We start from the raw sequence: 27,833 nt of genomic DNA on the forward strand, positions 1-27,833 counted from the left end.
TGAAATAAGTACATTCAGCCAAAAAAGTAGGAAACATATCACAGAGGTGTGTCAGGCAGTAAATTAATAAAAACATTACGTTATCATCTTTTGGGATTTTGCAATATTTGCGGTGTTTGTCAGCTCTTTTAAATACGTACTTTGTTATTATCTCATATTTGAAGTAAATTTTCATGTTCATACTCAATTTTGTGTTTGTGATTTTTGTATTCATTTTCTTAAAGAACGCTCCCCTCCCCTACACCCTCACCGAATTCCAAGAGCTGAATCCGTTCTGTTGATGCCTCATTGGCTCAAAAGAGGAATCGTTCTCAACCTGTGTGGTCCGGGCCAGTGGAATTGCTTCTTGAGCCTGTTTCTTTAGTGGCAAAATGGGGATCACAATAGCGCCTACATTGCAGGGTTGTTGTTACCTTTAAATAAACCAATGCCTGCAAAGCGCTCAGTGCAGTCTTCGAACGCAAAGAGCAATGATAAATTTCAACCATTCTTTATACTAAGAAAACGTCCGCAGCTTGCAGAAATGCGGCCAAGATCTTCCAGTGCGCATGCGCGTCCGGCTCCCCCTCCCCCTCCGTCTTTCCTCCCTGTGGGCGCGGCCTACTCTGCCGAGGGTTGGTGCGCGGAGTCAACGGGCTACTTCCGGGATTTCCTCCCCTCGCCAAGAAACAACCCTCTTTGTATGATTGGCAGTAATGATTAGCCACTAGTGATTGGAGAGGAGACTGATGACCCGACCCATTTCGGAACCTCTCTTCCGAGTAGCCCAATTGCCAGCTTTGGAGTGCGGGTTCTTCTCTGGGGCGGGACAGGGTGACGGGCGTCTGTTTTGACTAATAGAAACTTGGATGCGAGTAAGCCCGGGCCAATCAGAAGCGAGAAAGCCGGATCCTGGGGCGGGGCTGGAGCTTCGGCAGTTGAACCGCTCGCGAGGTGGGGTGGCGGTGGAGAAGGTGAGAGGAGGCGAGAGCGGCGAGTGCGCGGGCCGGAGTGGCGATCCTGGGGGGAGGGGGTGCTCTGGGGGAATGTGGGCTGCGGCGGGCGGCTGACCCGGCAGTGTGGGAATTGGGAGGGAGGTGCCCTTTAACGCGGATGGGTGCTTTAATGAGGGATTGTGAGGTACAGGGCAGTATGTGAGTCGTAGGGTGTTTCTCAGGAGGGTCTTTAATGGGGAAAGTATTAAAAGCAGGAGATAGCAGATGGTAAAATATAGAAATGCTCTTGTAATACATCCTTGCGATTTAATGGGAGGTTTTAAGGCAGAGGGTTATTATAGCGCAGCAGGGAGGGGCGGAGGTCCCTGACATGAGTTACAAGCTTTGATTTGGTGGAGGGCATATGAAAAAACAGTATTGAGGAGAGAGGGAATGGGGCTTCCAGCGATGAGGGTGTGCTTTAATGAGGTGTGAAGGCGTAGCGTTTACTGAGGGCTCACTATATGCTAGGCACCTATCAAGTGTATTACGTGAATTAACTCTTAAACTTCCTAACAACCCTACTGGTGGTTAAAAGTGTGGGCTCTGGAGTTGGGTTGCTTGTATTTGAACCCTGGCTTTGCCACTGGCCCTACCACTGAACATCAAGGTTACTTGGGTGAGTTGTTTAACCCATTGTGCCTTATCTTCATCATCGGTAAAATGACCTCATCTCCTCTGACTACCACTCACCCAGTGGCCTCCCCCAGTCTGTTGGCTTCATGTGGTCTTTACATAGAGATATTTCCAGTTTAGATCTCTCCCCTGAACCCCAGAGTCATATAGTCAATGGCCAACTCTTCTCTACTTGGAAGTCCAACTGATACCCAGACCTTAAAAACTTGCCCCAACCCAAACCTGTGGTTCTCCCCTTCAACCTCCAAAGCCAGTTGATGGAAGTTCCATTCTTCCAGGTACTCAGGGCAAAAACCTTGGAATTGTCTTTCACTTCTCCTTTTTCTCTCACTCACATATGTTCCATCAGTCAGCAAATTTCATCAGTTCTACCTTCAAAACATGCAGAATCCAGCTGTGTCTCACCACCTCCCTTGCTACCACTCTGGTCCAAGCCATCACCTGCTCTTACGTTGTTGCAGTGGCCGCCTCATTGGCCTACCTGTCTCTGCCCTTTACCCCATAGTCAGGGGGATTTTGTTAAAACAAAAGTCAGATCGTATTGCTCCCCCGTTCAGACCCGTGGCTCCCACCTCAAGCAGTAGAAATCCTTTCCAAGCCCACAAGTTTTCACCAGATCCAGCTCGTGCTCCTTCCTGTCTGGCTTCCTGCCACTCCCCCTAGCTCACCCTGCTTTGGCCACCCTGGCCTCTTCATTGTCCCTTGAATATAGCAAATACATTCTTACCTGAGGAATGTACATGCTGTCCCCTCTGTCTGGATCGCATTCCCTCTAGATGTCTAGATGGCTTCTCCCTCACCTCCTTCAGGTCTGTGTTCAAATGTCAGCTCCACAGAGAGGCCCTCGCTGACCATCAAGCTGAAATAGCTCCTGTCACTCTGCCCCCTCACCACCTGGTTTTATTTTTTTCATAACATTTACTACCTGACATGTATATTAGTGTTTGTTTGTTTCCATTGGGCTTCTTAGACCACCCGCCCACTACCATGTTGGCTCCATGTGAATGTAGAACTTAGTACCTAGAAGCACACATAGGTGCTTAAAAAGTGTTACTTGTACTATGCCACCATTATCACCATTTCTGGGGGGCCTCCCTGTGGGATAGAGCAGGGATGTTGAGCTGAGAGGGTCTTGGGTGGGGTGGTGGGGTACAGATGGGGTAGTAAACTGGGCAGATTGTGGTGGCCAAGGGCTGAAGATCTCAACTCTCGTTTGCACTGGGGAAGTTTGTAGGAGACGCATATTCCTGGGCCCACTTATAGAGATTCTACCTCTGTAGGTTTGGGACCATGCCCAGTGTCCTGCACTTTTATCAAGCTCCTGAGGGATGCTGAAGGTCTGTGGCCCTTGTTGTGCAAAACAGGCTGGTTCAGAGCTTGGGCTGGAGCTCTCATTAAACTCCTCCTCTGTGGCCAGCCCTCTGCCTGGCAGTGTGGGGACACTGGTGATTGAGACAGCCCCTCATGCAGCCTGGGAATCAGGGAAGGCTTCCTGCAGGAGAGGAGCTGAGATCTGAAGGATGACTAGTAGTGAGCTGAGGGGAGAAGACCTTGGCTGTATCTCCAGTGCTGATGACACAAGAATGATCAAAATAGCTTTACCCTTAGGAGTTTCTGATCTGTCAGCTAATCATCATCTAGTCGCACAGACACTGTTTGAAGCACCTTATACATATTTAAACAAATCCCCACAACAATCCTATGAGGTAGCAGCTCTTATTGTCCCTTTTATTGATTGGGAAAGGCCTGGAGAAGGTAAGTGGCTTGCCCAGGGCCACACTGTGGGTAAGTGGTGGAGCCGGGGTGTGAACCCAGGAGTCCCCAGCCTGCAGTGTGTGCCGTGCCTAAGACAGGAGGCCACTTTTAGATTAGTGCTGGGAGGGAAAGGAGCAGAGAGTTATGAGAGGAAATGGAAGGTTGTCAGGGAAGGGCAACGGGGTAATGAGTCCGGGGATGAACATTTCAGCCCCTTGCTCTGGGGTCCTGGGCAAACCACAGTTTCAGCCTTTAGAAAATGGGAGACAGTTACAATACCTACCAGAGAGCAGAATTAAGGGTGAGTCCCTGGTAGATAGGTGTGCATAGTCCTTATCTAAGGCAAAAAGCATTTGGGGGACAGTGGGAGAGGAGGGGTCTCGATACTTCAGGGGGTAGTGTTGGGCTCCACTGTGCGCTGTGGAGGTCTGGATTGTGGGGTGTTCTAAAGGGTTGTTGAGTCTTTACATTCCAGGTGGACAATGTGGAAAGCTTTGGTCTGTATGCTGGGGGAGTGCCAAGTAAGGGGGGAGGGGATTCCATCCAGCTCAAATTCACCAACAAGGTGGGGAGGTGAGCTCAGAATGGGGGCAAGGAGGGATCGCTATGGCCAGGCCCTGTGTGTGTGTGTGTGTGTGTGTGTGTGTGTGTGTGTGTGTTTATGTGTATGTGTATGTGAGGTGGGTGGCAAGCTGCAGGGGGGTGGGGCTGCGAGAGTGCGGAAAACACCATCAGGAGTGGAGGCTGCCAGGGGTGAGGATTTACCCATGTCCGGTATGGGAGATGGTGACGTGGATTTGTCTTTGGGGAGCCCAGCGTGTTGGATTCTCAGCTCCCTCCCTAGGGTGAGAGCTGTGAAATCTGAAATATCCGGGGAGTGTAATTTGGGAGGAGGAGTCAGGAGCGATGATGTAACACGGAATGGAGAGAGGGTCACCTTAGTGAAAGAAGAGAGGGCTGGGGGCAGGGAAGTTGTGTGTATGAGTGCGCGAGCGCAGAAGCCATGATGTCATGAGGCCCGAGAAATGGGGTCAGGATTGTGGGCCAGAGTGGGGCGCTGGGGTGTCCACACAGCGCGCAAGTTTGAAGTGCTGACGGCGCAGGTTGGCGAGGGCGGGGCCTCAAAGGCAAGGCTGTAATGCGGGGTCAAAAGCCTAGGCGCAGAAGAGGAGCTAGGAGACCCTTGGGCTGGAATGAAACCAGTGACCAGGATGGGCCATAGGTTTCAGGGCACTGGAGGATGCAGGTAGAAGGACAGGGTCGGTGTGGCGGTGGGGAAGGGAGGGAGGGGCTGGGGGACGGGGAATCCCTGAATGGGGGGAGGTGGTGGGGTGATGGACGGCTCTCCGAAGGGGAGAGAGGTGGAAAATGTGTGTGTGTGTGGGAGAGGGGGTTGCATAGAAGTTGGGAGGAAACAACCAGGTGAAACATGGAAAAGATGGAATGTAGGCTGAAACTGGGGTGTGAGTGGAGTAGAACCTTGGGGAATATGCAGGAAGAATCCAGGCCGAATAACGGGGGGAGGCGCGGGGGAGCAAAATTCAGGTAATATATAGGGGAACCCCAGGAGAAAATGGGGGTTGGTGCCCTCCTCCCTCCCCCCCAATCTGGGAGAGCAGAATGGAAATAAGAGGTTTAGGGAGGGGAGGGGAGGAGAGGGCTGGTTTCTGAGCGTGGCAGAAGGGGGCGGGATTGGAATATGGAGGGAGGAAAATTCTGCAGAGGGGAGGGGAAGGGAAGCCCACAGTCTCAAGGCCGTCAGGGGAATGAGTGATCGGGAGCTGGGGTCTGGAAGGGAGGGTCCAGCTGGCAGAGGTGTGAGCTTTGTTCCCTGAGCAATTGTTGAACACTCAACATGCCTAGAAGAGAGGGCGGGGGAGAGCGGAGCGGGCGAAGTTTGTGGAGGTGAGGGAGGCTGGTGTGTGTAATGGGGAGCGTTGGATTCGGGAGAATATTCAGGGGCTTAATATCTGGGGATTGAGGTGGAGGCAGTTGGATGCGGAAAGGCCCTGTTATCTAGTGAAGGGCTGCTATCCTCGGCGTGAGAACGGGGGGCTTATTTGGGGGAATGGGGAAGGAGGGCAGGGTCGTGTAGGCAGTGGGGATCGGGTGAGGTGGGCACCCTTCCTCCTCTTTCTCCTCCTGGGAGTTGGGTACCGCGAGTGGGATGGTGAATGGGGCAGTGAAGCTGCGCAGCTACTCCACGTGTTCCGCCGCTGCCTCCAACGCCTTGGTAACCAGGACGGCGCGACTGCTGATTGGCTGGCGGAGTCTGAGGGCGGGTTAGTGGGCGGGGTGTAGGGCGCCGGTGGGGCAGGTCTAGCGCTGCCTGGCGCGCCTGCATTGGGGACCAAGGGATGAGGGATATGTTGAAATGTGTGGCTGTACGGACCCTCTGAACCTTCAGAGAATGAAAGCACAATTGCGAGAGTGTGAGTTTTCCAGGGAATGAGGGCTCCAGATTTCCTTAGCCCTTCCAAAGCACCAGAGACCCCTCACCCAAATAAGGTCAAGAGCTTGGGTCTAGAGACAGGTGCCTGTCAGGCATGTGGAGCTCAGGCCGTTGTCCTTGGGCCTTTGAGAACAGTGAATTTGTGGGTGAGCCTGGGGATGGTGTTCTGGGAGCCCCTGAAATTACTTGTGAAAGGTTATGTGCCTATTCATTTATCTGGGGAGGTTTCAGAGATCTTGTTAGACTCTCAAAGGCTCAAAGACTCTAAAAAGATTAAAAAACACTGACCTAGAGTTTCAGGGTTCATCTTTTCCTCTCACAGTATTTTCCAATATCAGACTTTAGGAAGGACTTCCTTGGGAAAGTGAGGACTGAAGGAGGCAATGGGGAGAGAAGGAGCCCAGGCATTGCAGGGGTCCCCATGATCTGGGTTAAAGGCAGCCCTGGGTGGCTCTGTCTTTGGAGCAGCTGTGGAATCAGGGAAGCTGAGCCTCAGATTCCCTGTCTACACTGGGAAGGGAATGGGCTTACCTTGTCTCTATAGTCCCTTTCAAGCTCAGAAACAACAAAACAATAATGATAATGGTGATGCTAGTATGTATTGAGTGTGTGTCAGTCATGGTTCAATTTCTCCAAGGATTTTAACATGATTAATCCTTATACCAATTCAAGGCGATCTACACTGCTACCCTCCTCTGGGCTTACAAAGGCCTGCATGAACGTCATCTAGCACGTTATATGTCTGTCCTCGTCACTTACCCCTCCTTCCCTCACGCTGCCTGCCTCCCTCCTTGCTGTTCTTAGAATAAACTAGAACAGCTCACCTTGGGGCCTTTACCTGGAAACTCTTCCCCAGGTATTCACCTGTCTCCCTCCCAACCACCCTCCCTCCAGGCCTCTGTTTGGAGGGGCCTTCCCTGGCCACCCTAGCCAAAAGAGCACTCCCCCACCCCCCAGCACCCCTTTTCTCACTACTTGATATTTTTATACCTCTGACTGTTGCCACCTTCTCGAGGGTAGGGCATCATCTGGTTTCTCATCAGATCCCTAACACCCAGAGTGGCATGTGCTTTGAAGGTAAGGAATCTGGCTCCAAAAGAGGTTATGTAACTTGCCCATGTCTGTACACTAGCCGAGCCTGGCTGTGAACCCAGGCAGCCTGGCGCTTCCATTCTGAACCAGCCTCTGGAATCCAGGCTGAGGGTGGAGGCCTGACCCTCTCCTCCAGCTCCTCGTAGAAGTAACAGTGAGAAGTAGCTGTGTTGGCTAAGAGAAGATACTTATGCTTACAACAGACTAATAAAATCAATTATTAATTCAACATAAATGATGTAAGTGTATCATTGATAGTATATGGCACAGGCTGTTCTCTCAACGTGGACCACTTTCCTTAGATAACCACATGGCTGGTTCCCTGACCTCCTTTGGTTCTCTGCTCAAATGCCAGCTCCTCAGAGAGGCCTGCCCTGACCCACTATTTATAAAATCTCTGCCCCACCTGACCTCAGTACTCTCTGTCCCCCTTTCCAGCTGGATTTTTCTCTGCAAATGTTTGCTGAATGAATAGTTATACATATATAATGAGTATAAGGATTAATAAATTAATAATCAAGAGTATTAATCATGATTCCCTTGTTGGAAATCATATATTCTATTAGCCAGCATGTGTTGGACATAGTAGTGTGCAGGACACAGTTTTAAGTGCTTTTATGCCTATTGTCCAATTTAATCCTCACAACAACTCTATGAAGTTGATGCCATTATTATACCCATTTTCCAGATGAGGAAACCAAGGCACAGAGAGGCAAAGTCTGTTTCCTAAGATGCCACAGCTGATAAATTGTGGAGCCAGGACATGAATTATGACTTTCCAGCTCCTGAGCCTGGGCTCTCAGCCCTTCTGGGTCTCTGTCTCATCCCCTTTTCCAGTGACACTGGCCATGGACCAGCCAGCTGGCCTGCAGGTGGACTACGTCTTCCGGGGTGTGGAGCATGCCGTGCGGGTGGTGGTGTCTGGGCAGGTGCTAGAGCTGGAGGTGGAGGATCGGATGACAGCCGACCAGTGGCGGGGCGAGTTCGATGCCAGCTGTGAGTGTGCCTGCCTGGGTGGGCTTGCCTATCCTTCTTGGGGTCACTTCTCCTAGAAGATGAGGCCAACCAGCATCCTGCCTCTTCTACCTGACGAGAAGCTCTAAGGTGGGGAGGGCTCATCTATACTGGAGTCAGGGAACGTCAAAAAGCTTGGCAGCATTGCCCTTGGATGGGGCAAGTGGTCAGACCTCAGAAAGGACTTTTCTTCCCTTCCAGTTATCGAAGATTTGACTCACAAGACAGGGAACTTCAAACAGTTCAACATCTTCTGTAACATGCTGGAGTCAGCGCTCACCCAGGTAGGGACCGGGGTCGGGCCTGGGGGAGGTTTCTTTCCCTGGATTCCTGGAGGGTAGATGCCCGTCTGATGTATGCGAGACCCCGTGCCTTCTCTTTCATTGCAGGGACAGGGCCATCTTCTTCTTTTCTTCTTTCCCCAATGTAAATAGCTTGTTCTGATTCTAATGAGTTATTCTCATGTAGAAAATTCAGGTCACAGAGAAATGTAAAGAAGAAAGGAAAAATCACTCCATTCCTAAGACTCATTCCTGGTAATGTTTTGATGACAATCACTCCGATCACTTCTCCATTTCTCTATTCATTCGTGAATGTGTGTGCACGCGTTTACAGATCTGTAGTTGATACATTTTCCAAGGTATTTTGTAACCTGCTTTTAAAAGATTCAACAATATTTCATAAAAATTTTGTTACCTTAGTGAATATAGCCAATCATTCATTTCATTGCACTATTCTCGGCACTGGGGATACAGCAGTGAACAAAAGAGACAAAATTCTTGTCTTCATGAAGCTGACTCTCTAGAGGGAGAGGCAGACAATTGAAAAAATATGTAATGTCAAGTAGGTAAAAGTATTGATAGAAAAGAAAAAGCAGGTTGGAACTTAGCATGACAAGGATGCTAGTTAGATATTTTAAAACTATGAACTACATTATTTCTCTGATTACAGACAAAATATGCACTTGTGTAATTAAGACAACAGTAATGTGTGACTTAGAAAGTGAGAGGCCCTAAGAATCCCCTTTTTGTGTCCCACCCCAGACTGTTAACATTTTAGTACTACAGCCATAATAAATAGCATAATAGCCAAGAAAAGCATGCATTCTGTATTCAGACAGCCACTGGCTGGGAGCCTGGGCCAGTTACTTCCCCTCCATGCCTTAGTTTCCCTATCTGTAATGTGTAGATGCCAGCAGTCCCCATTTCAGTGTTGTGAAGATTAAGTAAGTTACGTTTAAAAAAGGTTAAATAATGCCTGGCTTACAGAAAGTGCTCTAGAAGTATTATTAGAGGTATTACTATTATTATTATTATTATTATTATCTCTTTGAGTTTGTCATCCTTGTTGGTAGTTGTTTAGAATTCCATTGTCCCCATTCATCATGATTTATCTAACCCAGTGTTCTCAAACTTTTTGGCTTCAAGATCTTTTCATAGTCTTAAAAAATTATTGAGGACACCAAAGAGATTTTATTTATGCAGGATTTATCAGTATTTGTTTGCCATGTTAGGAATTAAAACTGAGAAAAATTTAAAGACACCCATGAATTCATTTAAAAATAACAATAATAAACCTGTTATCGGATAACCTCAACATTTTTATGAAAAAAGTGTTTTCCAAAACAAAATAAATTAGGAAGAAACATAGCATTGTTTTACATTTTTGCCGGTCTCTTTAATGTCTGATTTCATAGAAAACTGCTGGATTTTCATATGTGCTTATGCATTCAGTCTGTGGTGATATGTTTTGGTTGAAGTATATGCAGAAAAAATCTGCCTTACGTAGATATATAGTTGGAAAGGCGGTCCTTTAATAGCTTTTTCAGATGATTGTGCATATCCTTTGCTAACACTAAAACGGGACAGGTGGTAGTTTCTTAAAGGTTGGTTGTAATGTGGAATCTGAAACCATGTAATGAACTTTTTGTGTTCTGTTGCACTAAAATCTGGTGTATCTTGTACTTTGCCTGACTCTCTTACCTATTTTGTAACACCATGTATTGGTCGTTTGGAAATATTGATTCATTAAGTTGTGCAGCTCTTCCAAATGTTGACACATTTCATTATACAATATCAGGAAGTCACATTCGTTAATATCCTCAGCGATCTCACCAGGCGTCTTTCAACATCGAGAGGCTATCAAGCACACGGTAGCAGATACAAATTCTCCAAAATTTCAGTTTTCACTTTGACGTTTGAATTTTATCATTGGTAACAGTTACTGTTAGCTCTTTTTCTTGATGTGACAGGCTCACTCTGTTCATTTTTGAGAAAAAGCCTGCCAGACACCCAAGTCTGAAAAACGCTAGTTTTGTCTGTCAGTCGGTCTTTCAAGTAAAAGGAGCGTTCCATGAAAAGGTGGCTAACTTAGCTCAACACTCAATTGCACAAATGCTTTTCCTGAAACAACTGTCGCCCCTTGGTGTACAGCAGGATGCCAGTTTCCCTTTTGTCACACAGAGTAGTACAAAGCTGTGTAGTCAAGGGTTGAGATTCAGTAAAATTAATATTTTCATAGCGTCATCAAGAACATTCCTACGTTTCATTTTCTGTTTTCTGTTTCTATTTATTTGTTTATTTCTTCCTCCTGGCCCCCCACTGAGACTGCATGGCAACGAGAATGCAATGACTGCTAGTAGATTTGATGCCACTGGCTGAATTTCTGCTGATGGGCACCAGCATATTTGCCTACCATTACTTTTGCACTCTTAGTGCAAATGTCAACACAGCAAAAATGGCAGATGACATCTTAGTATTATTATACAAATTGTTTTGAAAGGGTCTCAGGGTCCTTCAGGGGTCTGCAAACAACACAATCCTAAGCTGTCCCCGATGGTTGAGCAATTAGGTTTTTCTAGTTTCTCCCTCTGATGAGGTCCTTGTGCCAGCACCTTGGACAGGGCCATCTTGCTCATCAGCTCTGTGCAGGAAGGCCCAGCTAGGCGGGAGAATGGGTCAGGGTGTGGCCCCGGCGTGTGGGTTGTGTCCTCCCGGGATGGCCATGTTGGGTGTTGTGGCAGCTCCTCCCATCCTCTCCCAACAGAGCAGTGAGTCGGTCACCCTTGACCTGCTGACCTACACAGACCTGGAGTCCCTGCGGAACCGCAAGATGGGGGGCCGCCCAGGCCCTTTGGCCTCGAGGTCGGCCCAGCTCAACTCCAAGCGCTACCTGATCCTCATCTACTCTGTGGAGTTTGACAGGTGGGACGAGGGGCTGATTCTAGGCCCACGCTGATGGGCAGGTGGGAGAGGATGTGGCTGGACCTCAGGAAGCCCAGGTACCCAGGGCAAGGTGGGATGTTGCTTAAACCTTGCCTTTGGAATCTTCAGTGTTGAGGTTTGTATCATTTAGTGTTGTGTTTGGCTACAAGTAGCTGAATAGCCATTACCAGTGCGTTAAAAAAGCAATAATCACTTGACAAGATGTCTGGGTGGGTGGTGGCAACTCAACAGTTTCATTAGGGACTCAGGCGCCTTCTGGTTTTTTGTTCATTTGGTTTTTTCTTTTGTCATCCTTGATGTGTTGGCTTTTTCGCTTCACACCATCTCTTCATGGTCGCAAAATGGCTGCTGGACCTCCAGACATTGAATATGTATCGAAGCAAGAGGAAGAGGAAGGATGTGCTTGCTAATTGCACCTAATGTTTTTATCAGGAAAACCAAAATGTTCCCAGAAGATTTGCAATAGATTTCCTAATAAGCCAGAAACGGTCCCATGACCTTTCCCATAATATTTGGCCAGAAGTGGTCATATGCAAGGGATGCTGGGAAAAGGACTATCTGGCTGTCTAGTCTTTGTAGTGGAAGGCAGCAAGGGAGAAGGGAGTTGGGAATAGCTGTTGGGTAGCTGGGGACGGTGTCTGTTCCCTTTGTTAATAGTTTCTGGACTTTCTAGTGGGAAGTTACCAGTCTTGTGTGAATAGCCGCTGGTGGGGCAGTTAATCAAGTTGCCCTACCTTTCTCTAGCTAAGGGGGTCCCAGGTCAGGGCACCTGGAATCTCCTACTATGGAGTCTTAATTAGGATTAAGCTTGGCTGCAAGTTACATGACCCAGTGACTCCACAATTGCTGAAAAAGAGGGTCTTCGGGGTGGCTGACTGGTGCAAGGGACATGGGGACAGGGCGGGGGCTTGCAGCTGCGTTGAGAAGAAAGCCCCTAGGAACATGAGGTTTTTGCAATTGTGTGTTTTCCTACCCTGAGGCTCTCAGGGTCTGCAAGTGCTCTTGGGGGATTCTCGGCCTCTGAGATGCATCTGTTCTAATCTTCAGGATTCACTACCCGCTGCCCCTCCCGTACCAGGGCAAGCCGGACCCCGTGGTCCTTCAGGGCATCATTCGCTCACTGAAGGAGGAGCTGGGCCACCTTCGAGGGCTGGACCACCAGGACCCTCGGGACACCCGGGATTCTGAGATCTGGCGCCTGCGGGAGCAGTGAGTCTGGGAGTGGGGGGCAGTTGGGGCCTGGAGGGCACATCCCATCATGCACTGCGGGGCCCAATGCTCAGTGCTGTTGGGAGGGCAGTGGTCCCTCATTCACCAAATATTTATTCTGAGCCCCTCCTCTGTGTCCGCTTTGTGCTGGGGACACAGTGGTGACCCAGACAATCCTGGCCCTGCTCTCCTGGGACTCCCAGTCCAGAGAGGAAGACAGATTTGTCTACAGATAGTGAAGACTCAGAGTGAGCAGGGTTGGGGAGCCCAGAAGGGGGACCTGACCCTGCCTGGTAAGAGGGGGTATTCCAGGGAAAGTGAACAATGTGTAAAGACAGGGTGGGAGGTAGAGCCATATGCGGCACCTCTTTTGTGCTGGCTCCTCCCTGCCCTTCATGTAAGTGGCTGGCCAAGGGGGCAGATAGACGCTGATCACCCGAGTATATCACTGCAAACAGAGATGGGGTTAATCAGGAAGAGCCTGTGCTATGGGAGGCTGTACAGCAGCCTGACGGGGTTGGGAAGTGGGTGAGGAAGTGTTCTAGGCAGAGGGAGCAGCATGTGCAAAGGCCTTGTGTTAGGTGAGAATGTGGTGAGAACAAGGGGCTTGAGAGCGTGAAATGAAAAAAGCAAAGGCTTTTAGCCTATTGAGTGCCTGCTGTGTGCTGTGCGCTGTGGGGGAGCTGAACTGGGGACTCGGTGTCCACCTGGCGGACGCCCCACTCATTGGGGAGGGTAATAATGTTTTTAATAGCAGCAGCAGCAGCAGTAGTAGTAATAATAATAATAATAATAGCAGGAGCTAATATTTTTGAGCATTTAACCTTGTGCCAGGACTCTGCTCAGTGCTTTATGATTTTAATCCCTTTAGCCCTTACAAAGTAGGCATTGCTATCGTCCCCATTTTAAAGGAGGAAACTGAAGCCCAGAGAAGTTAGAGAAATTGCCCCAGGTCACACAATGAGTAATATGGCCAGTCTAGACCGTAAATCCACACAGCCGGCACCAAGCCCCCTTTTGTTCCCCAGCCATTGTGCACTGTTGGCAGCTGCTAGCCCAGAACTGAGCTCTCAGTACTGACAGGAAGAACCAGCTCTCTCCGCTTCCAGGAGTGGGAGCTCATGGGGCTGGAGAACCCTGTGGGTCTTCCTGGAGGAGGTTGGCTGTGCAGTGCTGGAAGCAAGAAAGCTTTACCTTCAGTTCATTCTCAGGATGTACCCTTCCGCCTGATAGGTGCGCGCATGTGTGTTTCTCAGGATAGCCACTAGATGGCGCCCTCTGTTCTGAGATCCCACAGCCAGATCGTGGCTTCGCATTTTCCTCCTCCAAATTTGTAGTTAGGGAGTTTGGGAAGACTCCAAGATTGATTCGTTCATTCATCCAACACTTAAGGAGTTCATACTGTGTGCCAGGCCCACTGCCCGGCAGTAGGTAATATTTATTGAGCCCTTACTCAGTGTCAGAAATGGTCTAAGCACTCTTCCTAGACTCCCACAACCTTTGGGTGGGTGTTATTATTGTCCTGGATATAAAGGAAACTTTACCTGGATGTGAAGTGAAACTGCCCACGGTCACCCAGCTTGTAATAAGTGGAGCAAAGTTGGATCCAGGAAGCCTGGCCAAAGAGCCCGGGTTCCTATACAGTGGCCAGATATCTGGCTACTCTGTCCTCATGGGGTGGGAATCCAGACAGAAAGCAGATAATCACACGGATAAACGCCAACTAGGAAGCTAGAAGGAAATGTACAGAGATTGCAGAGAACAAAAGGACAGACCTAGCCTGGCTGGGGGCGGGCAGGCTTCCCTGGGAGGGAGGTGATGTTTGAAGGATGAGTGGAGTCATTCCTGCCAGGAGAAAGTGAGAGAGTTCCAGGAGGAGGAAGCTGCATTTTCAAAGAGTAGCTTGGCTGTGGAGCACTGAGGGAAAGGGAGGTGAGAGGAGAGGAGGGGAGGGAGGACTTCAGCTGGAAGGGGCTCAATGGGAAACTCCTCGGAGAGCTTGGGGAGCCACAGATTTACAAAAAAAAAACTTTTATTAGGGAAAATTCCAAGCACACACAAAAGTAGACAGTAGTATAATGTGCATGTACTTGTACCCAGTTTCAACGGTTATCTACATTTTGCCCATCTTGTTTGACTTATGCTCCCCCTCCCCTGAGAAGCAAATCCCAGACATCATTTCTCTTCCATAAACACTTCAGTATGTATCTTTAACACAGAAGGGCATTTAAAATACAAACAGAAGCACTGTCATCACATACAACAAAATTAACAAAAATTCCCTAATGTGTGTATATGTTGACAGTTCTCTGATTATTTCACAAATGTCTTTTGTAATTGACTTGTGTGAATCCGAATACAGCCACACATTGCAATTTGTTGATGTGATTCTTTTTTTTTTTAAACATCATTTTTTTTTTTTAATTGGGGAATTTTGGGCAACACTGTGTTTCTCCAGGGAGCATCAGCTCCAAGTCATGTCCTTCAATCTAGTTGTAGAGGGCGCAGCTCAACTCCAAGTCCAGTCGCCATTTTCAATCTTTAGTTGCCTGGGCGCAGCCCACCATCCCATGGGGGAATTGAAGTGGTAACCTTGTTGTTGAGAGCTCGAGCTCTAACCAACTGAGCCATCCAGCCACATCTCCGGAAGCTCAGCAGCAGCTCATTGTCTTCAATCTAGTTGTGGAGGGTGCAGCTCACCGGCCCATGTGGGAATCGAACTGGCAACCCTGTTGTTCAGAGCTTGCGCTCTAACCCACTGAGCCATGCAGCCGCCCCTGTTGATGTGATTCTTAAATCTCTCTCTCTTTTTAAATTAAATTTCTTTTAATTTATTACAGTCCCCCCCTTTTTTCATGCTACTTATTTGTATAAGAGAAGCCAGGTTTTTTTCTCCTGTGGAGTTTCCCACAGTCTGGATTGTGTTGATTTTATCTCCATGATTAATGTATTACTGTTTTCCATATTTCTGGTTAAGTGGTTATTTACTTATAGGTTAATCAGATTCAGGTTTTGGACAAGACCCCTTCCTCAGTGGTGCTCTGTACTTGCCTCCTATTGGGGAGCTGGGACTGACCAAGGTCGGATGTTGAGAGTTGGATCCCTCTCTTATATAAAGTTCCCATGGCCCAGCATCTCTTGCTAGTTCTCATTTGCATTTCCCTAATTACCAGAGGATGAGGTTGATCATTTTTTCATGTTGAGTAGCCACTTGGATTTCCTATTTTGTGAATTGCCTATCCACCTATGATGTCTATTTTTCTTCTGGTTGTCTATTTCTTACTGATTTCCAGGAGTTCTTAGTTTCTAGTCTGGATATGAGCTCCTTGTTAATTTTGTGTGTTTCAGAAATCTTCTTCCTCTCCTTCCCCTGGCCTTTTCACTCTCTTAATAGTGTCTTTTGATAAACAGAGATTCTTCATTTTTATGTAGACTAATTTATACATTTTTTCCTTTGAAGTTAGTAATTTTATGTCCTGTCTTAAAATCTTTTTCTCCTAGTGTCATGATGACATTTTCCTATATCATCATCTATAATTCTTTGTTTTGCTTTTCACAGCTGCAATCCACCTGGAATGGATTTTTGGTGAGGTCGAAGTCCTTTCATATGTCTAGTCAGTCAATCATCCCAATGCCATTTATTGAGAAGAGTGTCCTTTCCCTACTGTTCAGCTATTGTCACCTTTATCACAAATCATGTTGATACATAAGTAAGGTACTGTGCTCTGTAGTCCATTGGTTTGTCTATCCCGGTGTCTGCACTGTACTTTTAATTACTGTAGCTTTATAATTAGTCTGATATTGGGTAGAGCAAGTCCTTTCACTTTTGTTTTTTCTTTTCAAGGTTTTTAAAGTTATTTTGGCAATTTGCGTTTCCATATAAACTTCAGAATCAGTAGGTTTTTCAGTACAAACTTGTTGAAATTTATATTGGTATTGAATCTATAGAACAATTTAGGGAGAGCTGAAATCTTTATAAATACTATAGTGAGTATTCCAGTCTAAAAACAGAGTTTGTTCCTATATTTATTTAGGTCTTATTTAATGTCTCGGGAATGTTCCATCACACTTTTTGTTAGATTTTTTTTTTCATCTTTGGGTAATTTTGTTAATGGTTTCTTTAAATATAAATCATATAGATTTTTGTATAATTTATAATATATAATACTTATATTATATATAAATATATTACCAATATGTAATACTGTTATATTGATTTTGAATCTAGAAATTTCAGCTTTCTTATGATTTTTACTAATTTATCTATAGATTCTTTTTGATTTTCAGTGTTTATAATCATCGGCAAATGACTGTTTTGTTAATTACTTCTCAATCTTGATCTTTCATTTCTTTTTCTTGCCTTATTGGCTAAGACCTCCAGTACAATGTTGAGAAGTAGTAGAGATAGGTGGCATTCTTCTCTTATTCGTGATTGCAAAGGGTAAAGTCAGTGTTTTGCAAAAAATGTAGGTATCTGTATGTTTTTCATATCCCTAATTGATTTTAATTTTTAGGCAAGGTGAGAACACTGAGTTAATATATAGTTTTAGCAGCTATTGCTGATCAGTGGCTAGATAGATTTTTTTCATTATGCGTTGGTAAAGGGTAATGATCTAATCCCATAATTCTTTCTGCTTTTGTTAGCTAGATTCTTCAATAAGGAAAGAATTCTCTTATCAACTATTTGGTTTCCCTGAGGTACATTTCCTATGGGAAAGGTATGACTAATGCTTGTTTTTTCCCCCTTTATTTAACTTCTGTCAGAATAATGAGTTGGTTTCCTTACACCCTCCATAGAGATCAATGAGGTTTGTTTAGTTTTTACTATCATTATGCACTCACGAATGTAAACTTAGTTGACGTTATGTTGGTTTCCTATGGCTGCTGTGATAAATTACCACAAACTTTCTGATTTAAAACAACAGAAATTTATTTTCCTCCAGTTCTAGGGCCAGAAGTCTGAAATCACTTTCACTGGGCCGAGATCAAGGTATCAGCTGGGCAGCGCTCCCTCTAGAGGCTCTAAGGGAGAATCCGTTTCTTGCCTCTTCTAGTTTCTGGTGGCTGCCATCATTCTTTGCTTGTGCCCACATCACTCCAACCTTTGCCGCTGTAGTCATATTGCCTCCTCCTTTTCTGTGTCTCATCTCCCTCAGCCTCTCTTTTATAAGGATACTTGTGGTTATATTTAGGGCTCACTTTGATAATCTCGTCTCAAAGTCCTTGATTTAATCAGATCTATAAAGTTTTTTTCCCCCATGTAACATTCACAGGTTCACATGAATATCTTTTGGGAGGCTATTATTCAGTCTCCCACAGATGTGTTTTAGTCCATTATTCATTGCGAGTATTCTTTTTGATTCTCATATTGTCTTATCTTTGGCAAGTAGGAACACCTTCATGTTGGCTCCTACGTCCTTTAGAAATGATTCCAGTAATCTTGGATGACGTCCTTGTTTTCTGGCATGTCAAGATGTCTCAGAATTTCTTGTGCCATTCCAGCCCCAGGACTGGTATAAGTAATTTTCCAAGGAGCGCTGGTTTCTTTTAGTGGGAAATTGTAGTTAGAGACCACAGTCTAGTCATTAGGGGTGCTCATGGCCATTGGGTTGACACCGCTTCTAGGCCTTTTTAGTGGAAAGAGCCAGAAAGTAGATACATTTTTTAGAAAGAGAAAAATGATGTCTGTGCATATCAAACCTTTTTGATTTGTATGTCTTTTCTCATGCTGAAAAATCTGTTTCTAGCAATAGTAACAATTATTTCTTTGCTTTATTCTAATAATACCAATATACTGTATTTTGCCATTTATAATGTGCCCTTTTTTGCCCAAATTTGTGAGGGAAAAATAAGGATGCACATTATACCTGGGTAGTACTAATTCCGTATCTATATACTTGTAAATGTTTTTAATTCTTTTATTTATGCTTATGAGTTAAAAGTGTAACTCTAGAAATCAATAATGATATCAGTATGCAAAATAATACCCTGGAATACGGTAATTGGTTTTGTTGAACTTTTGACAAACTTTCAGTGAAAGTAATTTTGGCTAACGATTCAGCGAAATGTATTGTTGTCCACAGAGTAAGTGACTTTGACTTGATAAGATAGGTGATGACGATTTTATTACCACAGGGTGAACAGTGCAACATTTCTCTTCATACACGTTAGGGGGGAGCTGGCAATTTAGCTGATTATTTTTACAAAAATTATTGGAAAAATCCCTTGGAAAATTAAAAACGAAAGAGTTTTTTCCCCTGAAAATTTGGGCCATAAACGTGGGTGCGCATTATATTCGGGAGTGCATTATACATGGCAAAATATGGTAATTACTAATTTGAGAGTACTGAAGTTTAAGATTTCTTTGCAGTACTTTTTGCCCTACTTGCTAAAATAAAGTTTTTTGTTTTTTGTATTGTTACTTGACATAATTCTCCTCCAGTATGCCACTAACTTTGATATACAGTGATATCTGTTTGAGCTACTTTCTTTTAAAAGTTTTAGGGATTGCTTTTGTTAAAATTTATTTATGTAGAATATTTTCATAGTTCCAAAGTCAAGACTAAAAAGGAGGGTACATTCAGAGGGGTCCACCTTGTATCCTGGTTGCCACCTTTGTTCCTCTGTCATAGGTAACCTACTTTTTAAAGTTTTTGGTTTATCCTCATATATTTTTGAAATATGAACATATTTATAATTCCCCTTTTTTTTCTTTTACCTAAAGAGACATACTAAACATTTCTGCACTGTTTTAAAACTTATATCCTGGCCATCACTTGGTGAAAGGATATAGAGATCTTTCTCTCTTTTTATTGTTATGTGGTACTCAGTTTAGTGGATGCATCACTGAAATTCAACTAGTTCTCTGTTGATGTACATTTTGGTTATTTCTACGCTTTGCTTTACAAATAGTGGTGCAACTAATAGCCTTGTGTATACATCTTTTTCTCAAGGAAGGGTTTTGAACAGTAGTGACCTGATCGGATTTGCATTTGAAAAAGTCCTCCGGTGAATGGGAGGCAGTGAGACCTGCCTGGCGCCATGACCTCAGGGCTCGGCTTTGAGGGTATAGAGGACAGATCAATATTTGTTGGAATTAGAACTCACATGGCTGGTGGCTGTGTCGGCTCTGTGGGATGCATGGGGGAGATGTGGCCATGTTCCTCATCATATAGGGGAGGTGGAGGAGAGATGATGGGACCATAAAGGGCAGGCGGGAGTGGTGGGTTCCTCCTTCGTGGGGGAGGTGAAATGGTGTGTAACTACCCGGTGAAGGAGCGGGGATGATGGGACCGTGCACCCATGCTCCCCCTCGCTCTCTTCCCTCTCCCCTCTCCGCCCAGGGTGTCGCGCCTGGCGTCTGAGAAGCACGAACTGGAGGCCCAGCTGGGCCGATCGCGCGAGGAGGCGCTGGCAGGGCGGGCGGCGCGCCAGGAGGTTGAGGCGCTGCGTGGGCTAGTGCGCGGCCTGGAGCTGGAGCTTCGGCAAGAGCGCGGCCTGGGGCACCGCGGGGCCCGCCGCCGCAGCCAGGACTGTCGCCGCCTGGCAAAGGAGGTGAGGGGCGCGGCGGCTGGCAGGGGCGGCCGGCCCGGCGCGGATCTTGGTCTCAGTCTCTGGACTTCTGCACCCCTGTCGCCCCTCGGCAGCTGGAGGAGGTGAAGGCATCGGAGCGGAGCCTGCGCGCCCGGCTGAAGACGCTGAACAGCGAGCTAGCCGCGTACAAGAGGGGGTGAGGGGTGTGGCCCGGGGTGGGCGGGGCCTGGGAGCTTCGACTGGGCCTGCAGGTGGACTTGGGGCCGGATAGGCGGGGCCTGGAGGTGAGTGGGCGGGGCCTGAGTGATGGGGTGAGGCCCGAGCACGATGGAGAAGATGGGTGAAGTCTCAGAGTGGGCAGAGATGGGTTGGAGGGCCTGATGGACTTCATGGGAAATACTAGGAGGGCTCGGATAGTTGGAAACAGTGGGCGGGATCTGTGGAGAGATGGGCCGGGCTTGAGGCGGCATTCCGGAGGTTGGGTCTGGACATTGGGACTGAGGAAAGGGGGGAGTCCTGACGGTCTAGTTGGCGTGGCCCAGCAGGTGGAGATCTGGGTGATGTCTGCTGGCTTTTATTGGAGTGGGTAGTGGAAAATTGGGGAGGGTTTCCAAGAAACTGGGAGACCTCGGAAGAAGTGTCCCGTAAAGGGGGTGTGTTGGGAAGTGACAAACGTTTTTTTGGGGGAAAGTTTTGTGGGACTCCGAGAGGGGCGAAGCCTGGCAGAAGGTATCTGTGAGGGTCGTGTGTGAGGGTGTGAATGTCTAGAAATTAATGGGGGAGATGGACCTGAAAGTTCGGAGATGGTGCAGTCCGGGGAAGAGCCTCGAGATAGGAATTGTCCTAGCCGGCGGGAAACTGACAATGGGTCCTGTGCTCCCAGGAGACGGACTCCGCCGGTGGTGCCGCCCCCGGCCCGGGAGGACCGGGCTTTGTCATCCCGGGAGCGCTCCACGTCGGGTGGCCGGGGTGCTGCCCGCTCCTCATCCCGGGAGAGTGGGCGTGGGGGCCGAGGTCGAGGCCGCCCTGCCCGCCCCTCGCCCTCGCCCACAGGTTTGTGCTGGCCCTGCCCTGCGGGTGGGAGATGTGGAACGGACTAGAACGGTGGAGGCGTGATCCTGTGACCCCAGCCTCTTCTTCCCACACCCCCCTACCTTGTCCTAGGTGGTCGCGTGCCCCGTTTCGACCCCACAGCCTTTGTGAAAGCCAAGGAGAAGAAGCAAAGAGAGATCAAGATGAAGTTAGCGCCCATTTTCTCCTCACCTGCCCACATCCCTGCCCCTTTACCAGGCCCTCTGACTTGTGTCTTCATCTATCCTTGTCTCCCATTTGTCTCCATCACCTGTCACCTGCTTCATCTTTCTCCTCCGCCCTCAGGCGGGTTACCCGCCCTGGTTGTAACCCACAGGGCGCAGCGACTCCCCCGCAGTAATTGGGCGCACAGGCAGGTTTCTCTTTTCCGGTTCCCCAGGCAGCAGCAGCAGCAGCGGAATCGATTGGGCAGCGGAGGAAGCGGGGATGGCCCGTCCATTTCCTGGGCTCGCCAGACTCGGCGTCCTGCTGCCGTGACCGGCCGAGGGGATGCGGCTAACCGCTCCCGAAACCGCAGCTCCTCTGGTAACGCGTTGGAGCGCGCGGGCCAGCAGGCGGGCTGGGCGGGACCGGCGAGTGCTGGAGTCTCACCGTCTCCTCCTCCCTCTAGTGGACAGTTTCCGCAGCCGCTGCTCATCAGCCAGCTCCTGCAGCGAGTTCGAGGATTTCTCTGAATCCCTCCCTAGAGGGTAAAACTTGGGTTGGGGGAAAGGACCGCCACTAAACGGGTGTCTGGGTAGATTGGAAACAATATTTTGCAGGGAAATTGAGTGACGGAGGCTGGAAACCACGGAGGAGGTTGAGGTGGGAGGTGCCAAAGACTCCTCCCATTCCTTGATTCCTTTCTCCTCAGCGTTCACCGCCACCGCGGGAAGCCTCCCAGCCCCACAGGCTGGAGTGGGTCGAACACGGTGAGTGTCTTTCCTCAGGCCTTGGAGGAGGCAGGGGCAGCATGAAACCTCCAGAAGCGGCTGGCCCCATCTGCCTAATTCCATTCTGGGGATCAGGTTGCAGAGGCGGCTCTGAAATGCCTCTGGATTCAGTGTTTTGACACCATTGCATTGGAAGGGAGAATGGGGGTGGGGTGGGGGCAGAGGACACTGGTTAAGAGCACCTGCTTTGGCTTCACATTTCCAGGTCTTAAAACCTGGTTCATCCTCCTCCTACCACCTGTGTGTCTTCAAGAGTTACTCTGCCTCTCTGTACCTCAGTTTCTTTATCAACAGTTAAATAAGGATGGTAATAGTATTAACCTCAGAGGGTTTTGGTGAAAATACAAAGTTATTTTATGTAAGTGCTTAATAGGTGCTTATTTTTTCTGAGGTCCTTAGGTTCAGAATTTCTGTTGGGATTTTGGGGGGGCAGGAGTAGAGGGAGGCTGCCTGACCCCTTTCATGCCTCCCCCAGCTGCAGAAGCTCACTCCTGTGGAACATGGCCGCCATCAGAGACGCTTGGCTAATTCGGGGGGCTGGGTCCCCATCAAAGGTGAGCCTGGGACTCCACATCTCTCCCTCACCTGCCTCAAAGCCCTCTGGGGTGGTACTGAAGGCAGCATATTGAGCCCCGGAGCTCCCTGTGGCTTCAGGCCCCTCACAGCCCCCTACACCCATGCCTGCTCTCACAGAATACAGCTCCGACCACCAGGAGGCCAACATGGCTGAAATAGACGCCCGTTTGAAGGCCTTGCAGGAATACATGAACCGACTGGACACGCGGTCGTGACCTTGGAGAGGGAAGCACTGTCCCTTCATCCCCTACCCACTGCTGGATTCTGGGATGGGGGTGGGGTGGGGCCTGTGCCCTTCTAGCTTTGCCCAGGCCCCATCCCTCGTGGTGCTCTTGGGGTCTCAGGTGTATGAGGCCCTGACCTCTCCCACTCCCCCAGGCATTGCATGCTGGGAGGGAGGGACTGTGCATTTTGTAAATAAACATATTTGCCCTTGGGATCCCTCAGCTTATGACTGAAGGGTGGGGGTGGAGGGAGGAGAATTGGGAGGGGAGTGTAATTGGGACCTGTGTGCATCTCTGCGCATGTCTGTGACTGCGGAACAGATTGGCGTTCAGGCTTAGGAAAAATTCCCACACTCTAAAGCAATGAAGGGTGGGGGGCTGCCGGGTGATAGTGAGCAGCCTGTCCTCAGGGGGGTCCGATAGTTTCTGCACAGGATGTCTCTGGCTGTGTGGTGGAGAGGGGTGTCTTGTAGCACGGTTCACTGCCTGGGAGGATCCCCTAGCTGCTGTTTGTGACGTCTGGGCCGGCGTGGTGCTGATTCCTGCGTTCTGACCTGAGACCTCTGGGTTCTGAGCTGTGTTGTTGCTTCCGAGCTGGGATCTCTGGGGTCTTGGTTCAGGGTCAGGGCCTCTGGGTTCTGAGCATCAGCCAGGACAGAGTGCTGGCATGTGTGGGGGATGGTTGGGGCCCTTGTGGGAGGGAGGGTGGGAAAGGGAGGTTTGTGGTGGGACAGGAGCACAGTTTGAGCTGCACCTTTATTGGGGGGGCAATGGGTTTCTGACTGGGGGTGGAGCTCGACAGGGCCTCATTCGTGGTAGTCTGGCCAGGTCCGGATGATTTCGTACAGCTGGTCACCTGGAGAGAGCGTCTTCTGCACATCCCGATGTCCTTTGACCTCGTAGTTAGAGCTCAGGGCTCCTTGAGCCACACCACAAGCCAGCAGACTCTTAGCTGCCCGGAGGGCCCGGGGCGGGGGTGACCGCTCTGGTGGGGGACAGAGGCAGGAGTTCAGCTGGGGCTTCCTCGAGGGCAGAGGTAGTGTGGGGTAGTGATTCCGATTATGCACTCCCAGCTGGGCCGCTAGGGCCCAGAACCTGGTCTGCCACTCCCTAGGGTGCCTTCATCTCTCTGTGCCTCAGTTTCCTCATCTCTGAAGGCAGAGAACAATGGCACCTGCCCCAGGGCTATAGCACCACGAAATGAGTTACTTTATGTAAAGCCCACCAAATGGTGCCTGGCACAGCACGTGACGGCTGTCAGGATTATTGCTTATTCTCTCTCCGGGCCTACCCACAGCAATGCTATTATCAAGCATAAGAACTTTTATAGAGATTAAGTAATCCTCCTCCGAACCATGTGGTTGAAAATGGTTATTATCCAAAAGAGGAATTGAGGCTCAGCAAAGCAGAGTCACTTGCCCAAGGTCAGCGCTTGTAGGTGGCAGTGTCTCCCCATGACCACACGCTTCTGCGCCGTCCCCCAGGGCCCATGTCTGCTCCCCCTCCTGACTGGCTGGACACTCACCCATGTAGTTGCCCATGAAGGTGATACCGATGGACATGGGGTTCCAGAAGCGACCCGTGTGGTCACCCTTGATGTTCCAGCCCCGGCCCTCATACACGAGCCCGTCTTCTCCAATCAGGAAGCTGCGTGGGGTGGGGCGGGAGGTGAGGGAGGTTGGTGAGTACACCAGGGCTTCCTGGGAGAGGACTCCCTCCTCCACTTCCCCTGCCCTGTTCCTGCCACACATGCAGTTTCTCCCACACCCTCCTTATCCCCTATTTCTCAATGACAATGACAGTGGCCCCTGATATGCCACACACTGCTCTCTGTGTGCACTTTTTTCATCCTCGCAGCAACCCATGAGTCACTACTGCCCCCGTTCTGTAGATAACCAGAGAGGTGGAGAAACCTGCCTACAGTTACACAGCCAGTCAGGGCCTGAGCCAGGATTTTCACCCACGTCCCAGTGACTCCCACCCCCAGGATCTGATTCCTCGCTCTCTCCTGCCTCTCTGGAGGATTTTTTGAGCTCTTGATTTGCTGAGTCCTCACATGCAGTCCTCGGAGGCAGTTGTCATTCCCACTTTAAGCCCAGAAAGCAGAGACTTAAACAAGAGAGATGATTTGCCCAAGGTCATGCACTAGAGGCCCCTGCCTCAGAACTGTCCATCAAGAGCTGTTCTGCTCTCACCTCAGCCTGTTTCCTGTTGCCTGCTGGGGTCCACTTGGGTGACAGGATCAGGGACTTAAGGGCTGGGGCTACAACCAGATGTGGGCCCTGGAACCCTAGCATCTGCCTCTCAGGGTTCCAATCCTGGCAGCACGTCTGTATTGAGTGAGTCTGACTTGGCATGTTTGAATTAACTAGAAGATCAGCATCTTTGGAGAAGCAGTATCTGCCACCTCAGCCCTCTGACTCGAGGGTCACCAATGATTCACAGCATGTTAGAACTTCCAAATATCGGGTCCTGCGTCTGCCACTTAGGAAACCAGACTCTCAGAATGTGGCTCGGAAGACACTAGAAATACCATCGTGTCGCTGGCTCCCAGGGCTGGGCCGGTTCTGGCCCTGCTGTGTCCCCAGCACCTGGCACAGGAGATTGAGATTGGTGCTCCAGTGTGTTAAGTGGATACATCTAAGTTAAACCTCAACCACTGCCAGGTGGGTGCAGTTAGGAGCCCCATTTGACGGCGAAGAAACTGAGGCCCTGAGAGAGAACATGATGTGACAAGGAAGGAGGATTCAGAGTGTTTATCAGACCCTGACTCCTAAAATCTGAGAAATAGATTTGAGCTGCTTTTCTGAAAGGCAGTTTAGGCCAGAGGCTGTGGAGCCTCTGATTTTCATTACTTCACTGGAACACTTGGAATTGGAGCAAAACCTTGGAAACAAAACCTTGACTTTGGAACCTGTGAATTGTAAGATCTTGAGCCGGAAGAGCTGGGGATACTCTTGGAGGCTTTTAGAATTCTCTGGAGTGAATTCTCTGGAGAATTTTAGAATTCTCTGGAGTGAGGTCCCTAGATTTCCCAGCCTCATCCCAGCCCGACTGACGCCCTCTAAAGGTGGGACCTGGGAACCTGCATTTCCAGTAAGGTGACTGGTGCTTACCAGGCCTGAGAACCTGTAGGGGTCAAGCATTCTCTTGTGCTGGATCCCAGCCTGTTAACCTGGAAAGGGAGCTGGTGGGTCTGGGCCCCAGAGGCAGGTTTAATCAGTCCCCGCTGGATTTCTGCCCTCACGTCCTAGAGTCTCTTCCTATGGCCGCTACAGGGAGCTTCTTCTTCTTCTTTTTTTTTTTTTTTTAAATTTTATTTTTTAAGTTATTGGGGTGACAATTGTTAGTAAAATTACATAGATTTCAGGTGTGCAATTCTGTATCACATCATCCATAAATCACACTGTGTGTTCACCACCCAGAGTCAGCTCCCCTTCCATCACCATACATTTGATCCCCCACCCCCCAACCCCCTTACCCTCTGGTAACCACCAAATTACGTTTACAGGGAGCTTCTTACACCTAACTAAGCAGTCTCACGTCCCTCCCTTGGCTCCTGCCTTCCCCAGTGGAACCAGAGACTGCAGGTGGCCTCCAAGGCCCTGTGCCAGCCGGCTCCCACACCGTCCTCATTGCATGTCACTCCTCCCAGCTGCCTCCAGCCACCCTGACCTCTGGCCTTCCTGCATGACCAGCTCACTCGGTTCCATACCCTTTATCCCTGTGGTACCCCTAGCTTACCACACTCCCTCAGCGCCCCCATCCCAGAGCCACCTCAGCGCCACCTCAAAGCCACCATAACAGAAAGATGGTCCCTCAATCTGCCCTTCAAAAGGAGCCCATGCAGGTCTGGTTTCGGCTTCTGAGGTCGCCCTCAATCACTCCTTTTTTTCCCCATCATTCCTGTCACCATCTGAAGTCATCATGTTGACTTTGTTTCTCTCTGCTCGTCTTTAAGTCCAGTCAGGCTAGATTCACACTGTTCATGGCTGTGTCCCGCTCCCAGCATTCGGCACCCTGCCTGGAACATAGGAGGTGCCTCGTGGCGATAGTCTGGATTTGGGGGCTCTGACTACATGCAGGCGGTGGCCTAAGTGCTTTGTGTGTAGGGGTTTGATGACCAGGTGGGCCACAGTCCCGCTGACTTTGCAGAGAGGAAGCCGAGAGAGGGTGACTGCCTGCCCTGGGTCTCCGGCAACCGTAAGCGGAGCTGGGACTCGCTGTCTGCCTCCTACAAAAGGAACCAGACTAGGAAGGGACTCCAGCATAGATGACACGTTCATGTGTGTTGGCCAAGTCTGTCCCTTCCTCCAGGGAACAGAAGTTGGCCTTCAGCCCTCTCCCCATCTTCCTAGCATCTTTGTGCTGCCTGCACACCCCACCCCTATGTGGTGACCTTGGGGAGAAACCAGGACACCGTGAGGTTGAGTAGGCAGCGCAGGGTGTCAACAAGGCGGCTCTAGGACCTGGTCCTGGTCCCTACTGTCTCCCAGGCCAGTACACCCTTCCCACCTCCAGGCCGGGCTGCAGCCGCTGCCTGCCTTGCACACTTACTTGTAGCCCACGTCGCAGAAGCCCAGCGTTCGCGCGTGGTAGTTCTGCACGTTCTGGGCCTGCTGCATGCACAAGGCCGGGGTGTCGCAGGAGCTACCTGCCGTGTGTGACACCACCACATAGCGCACGGGCAGCTCCAGTTTCTGGACGCACTCAGACGCCAGGGCCTTCCACTCTCTCCGGGGCACGATGGGGCCGCAGCATTTCTGGTCTTGTTGCGCTGCTCCGAGTCCAAGGTGAGCGAGGAAGGCCCAGGCGAGCAGCACGCAGAATCGGGACATGGCGGGCAGGGCACACAAGGATGGCTCGGAGCGCGGGGCTGCCTGGGTCGCCTTTATATGCTGGGGCCTAACAGTGGGGAAAGCCTTGCTCCATACCCCTGTGGGACTTCCCTAGCAGGTTACATCGGACCTTAGACTCTGCTTCCTTTTCTGGCGAGGCTGAAACAGGATGCCATGTGGTTGGATCTGAGGGAGGTGGGGTGGGGGAGCCCATGACAAAGTCAAGGGGCCCCTCACTGGGCTGAGAGTAGGGTGGGGGAGAGGCACACAGGCCCCTGGGTA

At 49.3% G+C, this 27,833-nt stretch overlaps 2 protein-coding genes across 3 annotated transcripts; one reads left to right on the plus strand and one right to left on the minus strand.

Annotated features, from left to right (window-relative positions):
- The first annotated feature begins 896 nt into the window (after positions 1-896).
- CCDC61 (coiled-coil domain containing 61) lies at positions 897-22,928 on the plus strand. Of its 2 annotated transcripts, none has more exons than XM_033129094.1 (14): positions 897-953; positions 7,747-7,905; positions 8,125-8,207; positions 10,969-11,126; positions 12,195-12,356; positions 19,700-19,910; positions 20,003-20,085; positions 20,773-20,942; positions 21,054-21,129; positions 21,361-21,506; positions 21,592-21,670; positions 21,835-21,892; positions 22,389-22,467; positions 22,607-22,928. In XM_033129094.1, the coding sequence occupies exons 2-14, from the start codon at positions 7,758-7,760 to the stop codon at positions 22,702-22,704; spliced, it is 1,551 nt and encodes a 516-aa protein (XP_032984985.1). In that variant the 5' UTR covers positions 897-953; positions 7,747-7,757; the 3' UTR covers positions 22,705-22,928. The 2 variants fall into 2 exon arrangements, with proteins under 2 accessions (XP_032984985.1, XP_032984986.1); XM_033129095.1 differs by lacking the exon at positions 897-953 and adding an exon at positions 4,230-4,611.
- Positions 22,929-23,450: 522 nt separating this feature from the next.
- On the minus strand, positions 23,451-27,596 carry PGLYRP1 (peptidoglycan recognition protein 1). The gene is made up of 3 exons (XM_033129096.1): positions 27,271-27,596; positions 24,239-24,360; positions 23,451-23,698 (listed from the first exon to the last, which is right to left on the minus strand). Exons 1-3 carry the CDS (start codon positions 27,549-27,551, stop codon positions 23,520-23,522), a joined length of 582 nt encoding a protein of 193 aa, XP_032984987.1. The 5' UTR covers positions 27,552-27,596; the 3' UTR covers positions 23,451-23,519.
- Positions 27,597-27,833: the final 237 nt, after the last annotated feature.

This window comes from Rhinolophus ferrumequinum, chromosome 15, assembly GCF_004115265.2.
Source record: "Rhinolophus ferrumequinum isolate MPI-CBG mRhiFer1 chromosome 15, mRhiFer1_v1.p, whole genome shotgun sequence".
NCBI classification, from domain to species: domain Eukaryota; kingdom Metazoa; phylum Chordata; class Mammalia; order Chiroptera; family Rhinolophidae; genus Rhinolophus; species Rhinolophus ferrumequinum.